The sequence below is a fragment of the Schistocerca cancellata genome, chromosome 3, assembly GCF_023864275.1.
Source record: "Schistocerca cancellata isolate TAMUIC-IGC-003103 chromosome 3, iqSchCanc2.1, whole genome shotgun sequence".
Classification (NCBI taxonomy): domain Eukaryota; kingdom Metazoa; phylum Arthropoda; class Insecta; order Orthoptera; family Acrididae; genus Schistocerca; species Schistocerca cancellata.
Window position 1 is genome coordinate 199,698,692 of NC_064628.1, and position 13,147 is coordinate 199,711,838.

At 43.0% G+C, this 13,147-nt stretch overlaps 1 protein-coding gene across 1 annotated transcript in view; it reads right to left on the reverse strand.

Annotated features, from left to right (window-relative positions):
• LOC126176222 (glutamate receptor ionotropic, NMDA 2B) overlaps window positions 1-12,147 on the reverse strand; it is a 922,500-nt gene extending 910,353 nt beyond the window's left edge. Inside the window, exon 1 of the mRNA XM_049923366.1 lies at window positions 11,997-12,147. Coding sequence (XP_049779323.1) covers window positions 11,997-12,147 — 151 coding nt within the window. The remainder of the gene's footprint in view (window positions 1-11,996) is intronic.
• Between the last annotated feature and the right edge of the window lie 1,000 nt (window positions 12,148-13,147).

The following is a 13,147-nucleotide window of genomic DNA, read 5'->3' on the forward strand; positions in this document are numbered from 1 at the left end:
AGAACTTTGAATGATGTATTTGGTAAGGGAGTATGATTTTAAAGTACGTTGGAGGCAGATGACACTTTTGACATGAGCAGAGAATTTTGTTAGGTTTTGAAATTATTGGAGGAAGCTACGACGATTTTGAGATTTGACTGAGGTTTTATGATGTTATTTTTACGACGACGATGTGTATTATGCTGCTGAGGTAAGTTTATGATCCATAAGCTGATGCTATATGAGTTATTTGATTATGCTATGTATCTGTTATGATGAAATATGGAAAAAGTGTCGACGAATAAGGTAAGGAGTAATGAATAGTGGTTAGGGACTCTTGACTTGTGAAAAAGGATGTTGGAAACCAAGAATCGTACTTTAAGAGTTATGAAATGTGTGTGTAAATGCGTGAATGTATCACAATGCCGGCGAAAATATTTTGGACACTGTCATATCAATAGCATTTTGTTTCTACAGATTTGTAACGCAAATTCTTGACCTGTGAAATTTTTATATGAGACTGTCACTGTAGCGAAAACTGCTGTCGTAAATATTTCCGTAAGAAAGTTAAGTGACCACCTGCACATAATGCGACGTGGGCACCCAGGTGTGTCAGACACCTGGAGAACAAGCCATTAGGGTGTGCCAGAGGCACAGGTGGAAGAGAAGGACAAAGAGAGGCCTATACCCCTGTTAATGACAGAGGGCATCGCTAATGCGACACGCTCGTTACTTGAAAACATATGATTTTTGTAATGCGTTGTGGGCACACAGCTGTGTCAAACACCTGGAGAACAAGCCATTAGGGCGTGCCTTTCATCGCTAATGCGACACCCTCGTTACTTAAAAAACATATGATTACTCGCACTTTGTGCTAATTATTGAAATGCTTATGAATTGACAAGAAATATTTTTACATCTGCACACCTGATTGTCTTTGTACGAGAGTTGAGAGCAATTAACTTATGAAATGAAATGTCACATGACTACTGAATGACATTTTTATGCTTTGGTTTGCGTAATTGCTTATTTCATTTAATATCTGGTTTCCAGCTGTGTTGCAGCATTGCTTTTATAAAATAAAATGCATTTGCTAATGTGAACACTTTCTGTCAACAGATCTATTAAATAATTATTTTATGATCCACATTCTTTAAAAAAGGAGCACTTGGAAAGGAAAGAACAATACGAAGGAACTCGTAACAGTAAAACATAATTTTCTTTTCAAGTACATGGTAATATTTTTTTTACAATAAGTTGTTATGGTGCACCACTTTAATTACATAGACATTAAGATGTGAATATGCATTTCCCTTGTCTGCATTGTTGTTTTTACTGTAATATTTTTTCTGCTTGAGCTATGTCATGTTTAGGTATAAGTTGCTGCTGTTTGTCAGGCATAGTGTTACTGAATTGGACTTTGTGTTACTCTTCTAAGCTAGTTTTTCTTGTTTCCTGCATTGCCTTATATTAGTTGTAATATTGCACTTGCTTTGCTAATTTATGCTGCTAGCTTTGCCAATTTGCATTTTTTGTCATTTCTGTTTGTGTTGATTTGTTGTGATGCTGCATTGCCTCGTCCCTTGGTATATATATCTGAGCTCAGTAGATTTAAGTTAGCTTAAGAGGGGGTAGACTATATAAGAAACTGACTATGGAGAATAGGTAAAGAATGCATTGCGAAGAAAGATTTGGGCCCCAATGAGTATTGTACAATCAGAAATAATTATTTTGAAAGAAATATGAATAGAATACAGGAACGAGGTATAGGTAGGATTTTCTTGGAAATAAATGATGAGGTAAGCAATGTGTGAACATATAAATACAGAAAGCATGCTTAGATAGAATTTTTTGGTGGAAGCAAAGGTTGAAATAAGACGAACGATCTATGGAATGAAGGGAGATCTCCAAGCAAAATACTGCAGTAAAAGAAACCCTGTCCTTTCCTCTTTGCTGCTTTTTCCCAATATGTAATTGTGTGTTGTCCTTTCCATTTGTGTTATCCCACTATGTGTTTGGGTACCCGTGTGTATTTGTGTTTTTCCTGTCTTTATGTGTTTAGCTGATGAGAGCTATGTTGTAGAATTTTTCTAATACTCTGTTATTTTCTTTGTAAAGATGCTTAGACTTTATTTATTCTGTTTTGTTTTAATGCTCATGTGTGAAGTTGACGTTTCAAAAGTTATTCTGATCTTTTATGTATGTACTCATGTCATCATTCCTGTAACACTGATGTATATGTTTATTTCTATTCTTTTGTAAAGCCCCTATTACTACAAATATTATCTGTATTGTTATGTTTTTAATGATGTATTTTGTATCTTTGTAATTGTATTCTTATGTTATATAATTGTAATTGACGCCAGTTAATCAAATTAAGTAACTTGTAAGCATTCATTTCACTGCACACATTTCTGTTGGTCATAGTATATGAACAAGATGTGAGAAGTAGGGACTGTTAGTGTTTGCACGTGTGTTAATAATTCAGCAAGGGACTGGATAACAGCATTGCTGGTTCTAAGGACAATTCCAAAAAACTTTGTGAGTGCACAAGTGGTGGTTCATGGACTTGCTATATTGTCCGCAAGACTCTTCGATGGTGATTGTGCACCTGCACAGTCACAACAGATGGCTGCTGGCCATCTCTACAAGGACTACAGTGGGCCTGTCCACAATTTCTACAAGGTCTACAGTGGGTCTGCACCTCTGGTGGCCCACCAATACCACAATCTCTACCAGGACTACAGTGGGTCTACTCTGTGATGACCTACCTACCAATATTCGTCAGAACTTCGAATGACTCTGCTGTGGGTTTGCTCTGTTGTGGCCCATTACCTGTCAGCATGTCAAGAGTCAGCACTGTCTTTCCGTTGGAAGGACAACACTACTTCTTCAAGACTGCATGGAAATCCACTACTTCTGTGTGCAATTTCTTTTACTAGTGAGACTTTGTGAAAAAAACTGTAATTACTATTATGATGAATGATCAGGACTGTCTTTATGGACTGTGAGAAAATTTTAGCTTTTGACCAACATTGTATCAATAAGTGTGTGCATTGGATATCTTTGTTAGTGTAATTATGAAAAATTTTATCAAATCATTATTGGCCACTGGCCAAAAACATTTGTAAAATTTTTTGTGGGGAGCATGGGGGCTATGTAAGTAGGCTGTTTATGTTTTCTTTATGTAAGTTTGATGTTTATGTTTTCTTATTGGCAACGTTACGTAGCGCTCTCTGTATGAAAATCACTGGCTGTGCTGTGTGCAGTATGTGGCTAGTTTGCATTGTTGCCTGCCATTGTTGTCATGAACTGCTATAGCTGGATGTGAACAGCAGATTGCGTTGCGCAGTTGGAGGGGAGCCGCCAGCAGTGGCGGATGTGAGGACAGAGATGGCGGAGTTTGAAATTTGTAAAAATTGATGTCATGAGCTGCTGTATATATTATGACTATTGATGACTATTAAGGTAAATACAGTGTTTGTTCTCTATTAATATCTTTCATTTGCTAACTATCCCTATCAGTAGTTAGTGCCTTCAGTAGTTTGAATCTTTTATTTAGCTGGCAGTAGTGGCACTCGCTGTATTGCAGTAGTTCGAGCAGCGAAGATTTTTGTGAGGTAAGTGATTTGTGAAAGGTATAGTTTAATGTTTGTCAGGGCCATTCTTTTGCAGGGATTTTTGATAGTCAGATTGCGTTGCGCTAAAATTATTGTGTGCCAGGTTAAGCACAGTCAGTATAAATTGTTCTAAGGGGACGTTTCACAAGTATAAATTGTTCTAAGGGGACGTTTCAAAGGGCACGGCCGATTTCCTTCCCAATCCTTCCCTAACCCGAGCTTGCGCTCCGTCTCTAATGACCCCGTTGCCGGGACGTTAAACACTACCCACCACCACCACTATTTTATTCCTCAAAGCTACCCATTCTTCTTCTACTGTATTTCTTTGCCCCATTCCTGTCAATTGTTCCCTTATGCTCTCCCTGAGACTCTGTACAACCTCTGGTTCTTTCAGTTTATCCAAGTCCCATCTCCTTAAATTCTCACCTTTTTGCAGTTTGTTCAATTTTAATCTGCAGTCATAACCAATAGATTGTGGTCAGAGTCCACATCTGCCACTGGAAATGTCTTACAATTTAAAACCTGGTTCCTAAATGTCTGTCTTACCATTATACACTCCTGGAAATGGAAAAAAGAACACATTGACACCGGTGTGTCAGACCCACCATACTTGCTCCGGACACTGCGAGAGGGCTGTACAAGCAATGATCACACGCACGGCACAGCGGACACACCAGGAACCGCGGTGTTGGCCGTCGAATGGCGCTAGCTGCGCAGCATTTGTGCACCGCCGCCGTCAGTGTCAGCCAGTTTTCCGTGGCATACGGAGCTCCATCGCAGTCTTTACCACTGATAGCATGCCGCGACAGCGTGAACGTGAACCGTATGTGCAGTTGACGGACTTTGAGCGAGGGCGTATAGTGGGCATGCGGGAGGCCGGGTGGACGTACCGCCGAATTGCTCAACGCGTGGGGCGTGAGGTCTCCACAGTACATCGATGTTGTCGCCAGTGGTCGGCGGAAGGTGCACGTGCCCGTCGACCTGGGACCGGACCGCAGCGGCGCACGGATGCACGCCAAGACCGTAGGATCCTACGCAGTGCCGTAGGGGACCGCACCGCCACTTCCCAGCAAATTAGGGACACTGTTGCTCCTGGGGTATCGGCGAGGACCATTCGCAACCGTCTCCATGAAGCTGGGCTACGGTCCCGCACACCGTTAGGCCGTCTTCCGCTCACGCCCCAACATCGTGCAGCCCGCCTCCAGTGGTGTCGCGACAGGCGTGAATGGAGGGACGAATGGAGACGTGTCGTCTTCAGCGATGAGAGTCGCTTCTGCCTTGGTGCCAATGATGGTCGTATGCGTGTTTGGCGCCGTGCAGGTGAGCGCCACAATCAGGACTGCATACGACCGAGGCACACAGGGCCAACACCCGGCATCATGGTGTGGGGAGCGATCTCCTACACTGGCCGGACACCACTGGTGATCGTCGAGGGGACACTGAATAGTGCACGGTACATCCAAACCGTCATCGAACCCATCGTTCTACCATTCCTAGACCGGCAAGGGAACTTGCTGTTCCAACAGGACAATGCACGTCCGCATGTATCCCGTGCCACCCAACGTGCTCTAGAATGTGTAAGTCAACTACCCTGGCCAGCAAGATCTCCGGATCTGTCCCCCATTGAGCATGTTTGGGACTGGATGAAGCGTCGTCTCACGCGGTCTGCACGTCCAGCACGAACGCTGGTCCAACTGAGGCGCCAGGTGGAAATGGCATGGCAAGCCGTTCCACAGGACTACATCCAGCATCTCTACGATCGTCTCCATGGGAGAATAGCAGCCTGCATTGCTGCGAAAGGTGGATATACACTGTACTAGTGCCGACATTGTGCATGCTCTGTTGCCTGTGTCTATGTGCCTGTGGTTCTGTCAGTGTGATCATGTGATGTATCTGACCCCAGGAATGTGTCAATAAAGTTTCCGCTTCCTGGGACAATGAATTCACGGTGTTCTTATTTCAATTTCCAGGAGTGTATAATCTATCTGATACCTTTTAGTATCTCCGGGATTCTTCCATGTACTCAACCTTCTTTTATGACTCTTGAACCAAGTGTTAGCTATGATTAAGTTATGCTCTGTGCAAAATTCTACCAGACGGCTTCCTCTTTCATTTCTTAGCCCCAATCGATATTCACCTACTATGTTTCCTTCCCTCCCTTTTCCTACACTCGAATTCCAGTCACCCATGACTATTAAATTGTCGTCTCCCTTCACTATCTGAATAATTTCTTTTATCTCATCATACATTTCATCAATTTCTTCATCATCTGCAGAGCTAGTTGGCATATAAACTTGTACCACTGTAGTAGGCGTGGCCTTCGTGTCTATCTTGGCCACAATAATGCGTCCACTATGCTGTTTGTAGTAGCTTACCCGCACGGCTATTTTTTGTATTCATTATTAAACCTACTCTGCATTACCTCTATTTGATTTTGTATTTATAACTTTGTATTCACCTGACATTGTCATATTGTAAATTGAAAACAAAATTCCTTTTTGAGCAGCCTATACTACTATACAGCTAGGATTTTCTGGGGCGCAATATTAAAAATAGATTTTTACGACTAGTAATAACATCCAGTACCGCTACCTTCCTAATGAAGCCCTCCTAAAGATAAATACACGGCCTCCGGCGTTTGTGAACTTAAATACTCGGACTGGCAGGATGTATGGAAATGACAAACGGGCAGAGGACTTGCTAAAAAAAAGCGATAGGTGAACGTTGGATCAAACTTCGTCGAACACCTCCTGGATAGTAACGATTCGCCACCCATGCTTTCTAGCCGCGAAGTCCTACACCACGCTCCGGAGGGGAGGAGGCTTAACCTCTTGGAAGACAATGAAACTACCAGACACGCGTACTTGAAAAAAGATAATTTACTCAATGATCAACCTGCCGTCACAATAAGTTGTTTTATAACTATTAATTGTGCCTGAGTTAGCGAAAGTTCGACATAAAGTATTTGGTAGGTAATTATTCCAACGGGCTTTAACTTCAAGTAACTCTGCTTTATAAATTTTATACAGTGAAGGTACTTCATTAATTTATAAATTATCCTTACTTTCGATCTGGTGGGCTGTTTGGAAATTTTAATACTAACAGAGATACAAAGTGAGCGTTACGTATAGAAAGGTTGGCTACCCGTGCGCTAGACCACCACAGTTCCACCCAATTTCACAAGCCCTACAACGTAATTAGATATTCGCTGACTACGTACCTATATATGCAAGTGGCATATCAATAAATGTCATCAATGCTGGGAGTCTACGCGAGTTCCGTTCTTATTGAGTGGAGAGAGAGAGAGAGAGAGAGAGAGAGAGTGGTATGTGTGTGTGTGTGTGTGTGTGTGTGTGTGTTTAGTTTGGAGCTCAAGGGCGCTGATCGCCGAGCTTATCAGCACCCTTGCATATATTAAAAAAATCAACAATGGATAAAATTGTTGTTACACAGTGAGGAGAAACCTATAAATGACACTCGTTCACTAACTCCCACCTGTGGGGCTGGAAGCTAGCCGTCCAATGACCGTTGCCAGTCCACTATGCCGAAGTGGGTTGTATCTGCCGCACAATGACAACGACGACATTTGTAACTGAAGATTAATAAGGTGTGCCCTACAGAACGTTGTCAGGGACCTGTTCTCGCTGCCAGTGGACTGCGGACGTTCTACTATCCTCCACTGCGTGACGTCCAAAGTGCAGCCTACAGAACTTTTTTGTGAGGCGAGTGAAATTGTTGCTTGTGTCTTGATGACAATCATGCAGTCCAGAATTAAGGGCGTCATAACGGCAGAGTTACTTCTGTGAAGCCGGAAGAACCAATGAATGTTTCCCAATGCAGGGGTAATTCTAGGGATCAGTGGTCAGAACCCATGCGAGGTGCACAGTGTAATTTACTTGAGCAATTTGCCCCTTTTGCCGAATAGTGGAAATTGTTTGTGTTGCATGTCATCATTTTGGCCATATGACAAGACAATGCAGGGAATACGGGTGGCTGATAATTAGATGTAAGAAATGTGTGTTGTAGTGTTATCGATTAAGAAGTGTTCTGTTGTTGTTACTGTGGGTTTGCTATTGTTGAGTTTATAAAATATGAGTAAGGGTAGTGGGGGGATCGGAGACTAAGGTGTCACCGATCTGGACATTGTGCAGTCGTTACCTAATGAAGTACCACGGTTCGTGTGGGAAATACATTTGCAAATAATGAACTGGCAGCGAAGAATGAGGAGTTGGGATCACTAAAAACACATTCTACCGGTAGACGCAGCCATTGCAAACCTTGTTATTGCCTTTTCCGGTAGCTAGTCTGAGGGTGTGCTACATATGGAGGATCTCTTGTCATCGGTTAACACAGGAAGTTGGCGGACAACAACTGTAGCAAACAGCGAGCGCTGAAGTGTGATTATTAAGAGGCCTACTGAAGAAATAGAAAATTTTGCAGACACGATTAGGAAAATTAATGTGCGCACATACGAATTAACGCAAAATGATAAGGCGAAGATGGTGTTGTTACAGGAAGCTGAACAAAGGGCACTCAATGCTCTCCTGAGGAGTGTAGACCCGGAAATGTCTAGGAGGGTGTGACCTGGGGCACCTAATAATAGAATCTGAAGAAACTGTTATTGTAACATGGGTAACGGATAGACCAAGGGCCTTTGCAGGAAATATAAAATGCTTTAATTGTGGGTGTACGGGACAGTGCCGTCAGCCACGGAACAATAGCGTTGTAATTGATCATCAGCAGTATTATGGGAACAACAATAGAAGTGGTCTGAATGGTAACAAGCACTTGTTAAACTCAAAAGAGTATTCCAGATCCGCCAGAAGGTGTTCGCAATAAAAACAAACGCAGGAAATACGAATGCAGCGGCGAAATGTGCCACAGTGGACGTAGTGGATGGGAAAAGATATATGTTACTGTTGGACACGGGGGCGCATGTATAAGTGGCCTTGAGAGATTTGGTGGGTAGGAGACAATGGGACAGATCGCGTTTTAATTTTCGCAGGGTGGAGGATAATGATATGTGGCCACTGGGGTCGCTAAAGGTGAATTTCCAATTGGAGAAACGAAGTTCAGGCAGTGTGTCTCATGTAAGCGAGGGCTATAGCATGATTTTCTGCATCAGCATCATGTCTTAACCGACCTACAACGACATGTGGTGGGATTAGTCATAAGACACACTGCCATGTCGTCAGTGTTGATGCGTCACGAGGAGCGTCTGTCATACTAGACAATACAGTTAAACTGCAAATAACGACATTAACACTTAATTTGGACGACTGTACTTCGAGTGACACCGATAAATCGCTGTGTGTGAAGTGTGAAGTTTGACTTACCATCGAAATGCTCGAGGGTTGTAATGCGGCATGTTATATAGTGAGACGCGGTATTGTGCGTGGACAGGAAAAGGTTGGATGCAAGGAAATGCTCATTAATGTAGATAATTTTGGCGCTGAGGAGGGCAAGCTGTTAAAGGGAACGTTAGTGACACAGTTATAAATTTCGGAAGAGGAAAATTGTTTCACAGAGGGAGTGAGGTATGAAAATGCACAAGGCATCGCTTAGACTGCATTGAGTGGAAAGGTTAAGCATTTGAAGGGAACAGAGAGGGCGCAGATGGAAGAACAATTGTTAGAGTTTCAAGAACTGCCTGGGTGCATGCTTTCAAATAGCAGAGGTCATATGTTGCAAGAAGAAGCAGCGTACCACTGACGTCAGGGCGGTGGTCTGCTGATGGACCGCCAGCCACTGTCCGGCCTGAAGTCAGCAAGGCAGGGTGGCAACGCGAGTTGTGTCCCGCTGGGGCGAAAGCTAGCTGTCTGCTGCCCATAGCCAGCCTGCCGTGCCAGAGTAGGGAGTGGCTGGCTCGTATTAGGAGATTAAGAAATCGTTTCTCTCGACCGTCAGTCTGTCACTAGGCCTCACCAGTTCTCCAGTCTCCTCAGTCATTCGGACCCTAGAATATAAACTTATTCATATGACTTATGAATCTGGTATTGGTATATTTTGTAGGAGATCATGTTTTTACTCACATATTACGCTAGTAGCGAACCACGCCACCACAAGCGCCAGCGACAATTTTACCAAAGACGGTTCCCTGCACTGCTCTGGGGCGTGCTCGCTGTTTGCTTTTGTTCGAAGAATCAAAGTCTGCGACAGCTGTGAAACTTAATTTTCATACAAAGTACGTAGAAGATCCTCACACTAGTCCTATCATTTATAAGGGGCAAATGTGTTTCGTTGAAATTTGATAGTAAATTTGTCCTCAGAGGACCAACATTTTATGATCATAGACGGAAATAAAAAAAACAAGAATTTTTTTCTACACTTTCTGGATCACTGTTCGATTCGCAACCATGTTGCAGCTTGGGAAACTGTATAAGCTAGAACATATCTTCAAGTCGAGTGCATGTGCCCGATGACATTGCAGAGAAAGTCAGGCAAAATTTCGTTGACACATCGACAAAAGCAACCCGGCGTGGTTCGCACGAGCTGGCCTCTTTCATGTATCTGTTTGGCATGTGGTATGAAAACAATTACATCACAAGCCCTACAAATCAACAATAGTGCAAGAACTGGAAGACCCTGATGGGATTGTTCCCAAGCACCTCCGTGGAGAAATATTATTTCGTTAGGATGAAGTCTGAGATTTCACTGGAAACATTTCTTTTACTGATGAGTTGACTTTACACTTAAGTGGTAAAGTAAATGAACACAACTGTAGGAATTGGAGCGATGACAATCCATGACAAGTCTTTCCACGTGTAGTGACAGCCCAAATTGGAAAGTATTTATGCATCGAGCAAGAGCGAATTTTATGGCACATTTTGTTTCCGAGAGAAATCAGAATATAGTCTGAAAAACCTTTTAATTCCAATGAGGCAGACAAAATATATATGCTAAGACACCAGCGTCTGCTACTTCCTCCATAACCGCCTCTGAAGTAAGTGGATTGAGTCGAGTTGTGCCGATTGCATGGCCAGACGTTCAATGGATCTCAAACTTATCGATTTTTTTCTTGTAGCGTTCCATAAAGAATTCCCTGTTTATTCTAAAAATGGTTCAAATGGCTCTGAGCACTATGGGACTCAACTTCTGAGGTCATCAGTCCTCTAGAACGTAGAACTACTTAAACCTAACTAACTTAAGGACATCACACACATCCATGCCCGAGGCAGGATTCGAACCTGCGACAGTAGCAGTCGCACGGTTCCAGACTGTAGCGCCTAGAACTGCTCGGCCACCACGGCCGGCCCTGTTTGTTCTCTTCATGTTGTATTCTCTAGCAAGAATCTACTCCGTAATTAAACAGACTGCAGAGAACCTGGCAGGAAATCGATTTTAGATTGGATGTGCGCCTCATTACCAATGGAAGTCAGATTAAATGTGTTTAGATATAATATAATGTAAAAGGAAACTCCGGTGTACATTTGCAAAAAAACTCCAAAACCGGATCTGTAAGTCATGTGACTATATCTGTTTTGATTTTCAAAGTTGTAAGGGTTCATTTTGGAAGAGAAATAAGAGGTATGTATGGGAATGGAAAATTATATTAACTAGTGACAATGACTGTGCACTCGAACAACGGGTTTATGTCATTTGTTGACATATTGGATATTATCCATCTTTCCCTACACTTTGATTCTGCTTTTCTGAGGATCTGAAGTATCTGGTACCTATTGATCTGATGGAATTACATTTTACTGTAGATATATGAGTCTCAACTTTATCTTCGATAACGACAGAAGCTGAAGCAATGAATCAAAATTTGTGACACAGCCAGGACTTGAATCCGGGTCTACTAGGCAGATGTACTAGTCACTACACAAGTATAATCTTACGGCTACCACACCTGCACAGACTAACATAGTGCAATGCCCTCCCTAACAGAAAGTTCTGTTCACACCTTCAGCCCATTTTACCCTTCTTGGGTCTGTATTGAATTTTGTGTTATGGGGGCGATGGACAACAGCAGTCCATTCAGCTGTGGTAGCCACAGTGTTACGGGGGTGTAGTGATTAGCACAGCAGCTTAGTAAGCGGGCCGGCCGAAGTGGCCGTGCGGTTAAAGGCGCTGCAGTCTGGAACCACAAGACCGCTACGGTCGCAGGTTCGAATCCTGCCTCGGGCATGGATGTTTGTGATGTCCTTAGGTTAGTTAGGTTTAACTAGTTCTAAGTTCTAGGGGACTAATGACCTCAGCAGTTGAGCCCCATAGTGCTCAGAGCCATTTTTTTTTAGTAAGCGGGAGGCCTGAGTTCAAGTCCCAGTTGTGGCGCAAATCTTAACTCATTGCTTCAGCTTCTACCATTTATCCATTACCTGTTTATCAGAAGACAAATACTGTTTTGGCCGGACGACATCTGTCGATGGCGCCAGGGCCCGCGTGCCGACTTACCCAGCATGCCGACGGGGAAGTGCGAGGGCGTCTCGCGGTTCTCGATGACGCTCTGCGTGACCACCCAGACGTAGTTCTCGCCTGTGATCTTGAGGTCGCGAGCAGCCTTCAGGATGTGCACAGCCTCCTCGCGCGTCGAGTACAGCAGCATGACGCGCGACTCGGAGTTCACCAGCTCCTGCAGGTCGCCCGGCTTTGTCACCAGAATCGTGTTCAGGATGTTGAACCTGTGGAAGGAGGGCCACGTGCAGCTGACCGCCTCATAGCTTGCATATGTGACAGTGGGCGCACCAAGCACACAGCCAGCATTAAAAGTATGTAACTAATGCAAGAACAAAGAGAAGTCATTAGTCTACACTGTGAGTAGAGAATATAAAATGATAGTTATTTAAGTGACCCTGGCAATGAGGAGGGCGTGCTATATTTATATTTATTTATTTATTGTTCCGTGGGACCACATTAAGGAGAAGTCTCCATGGTCATGGAACGAGTCAATACATGAAATTATAACACGATTGTAGAAACAGATAAAATGAAATATAAGAAACATATTCAGGCGACACGTCATTAGTTTAAATAAAGAAAATCATGAATGTAACACTGGAATTTGCTTAATTTTTTAGCTCTTCCAGGAGCTCCTCGACAGAATAGAAGGAGTGAGCCACGAGGAAACTCTTCAGCTTAGACTTAAAAGCGTTTGGGCTACTGCTAAGATTTTTGAGTTCTTGTGGTAGCTTATTGAAAATGGATGCAGCAGAATACTGCACTCCTTTCTGCACAAGAGTCAAGGAAGTGCATTCCACATGCAGATTTGATTTCTGCCTAGTATTAACTGAGTGAAAACTGCTAACTCTTGGGAATAAGCTAATATTGCTAACAGCAAACGACATTAAAGAAAATATATACTGTGAGGGCAATGTCAGAATTCCCAGATTATTGAATAGGGGTCGACAAGAGGTTCTAGAACTTACACCACACATAGCTCGAACAGCCCGTTTTTGAGCCAAAAGTACCCTTTTTGAATCAGAAGAATTACCCCAAAAAATAATACCATATGACATAAGCGTATGAAAATATGCGAAGTAGACTACTTTTCGTGTTGAAATGTCACTCATTTCAGATACGGTTCTAATGGTAAATAAAGCGGCATT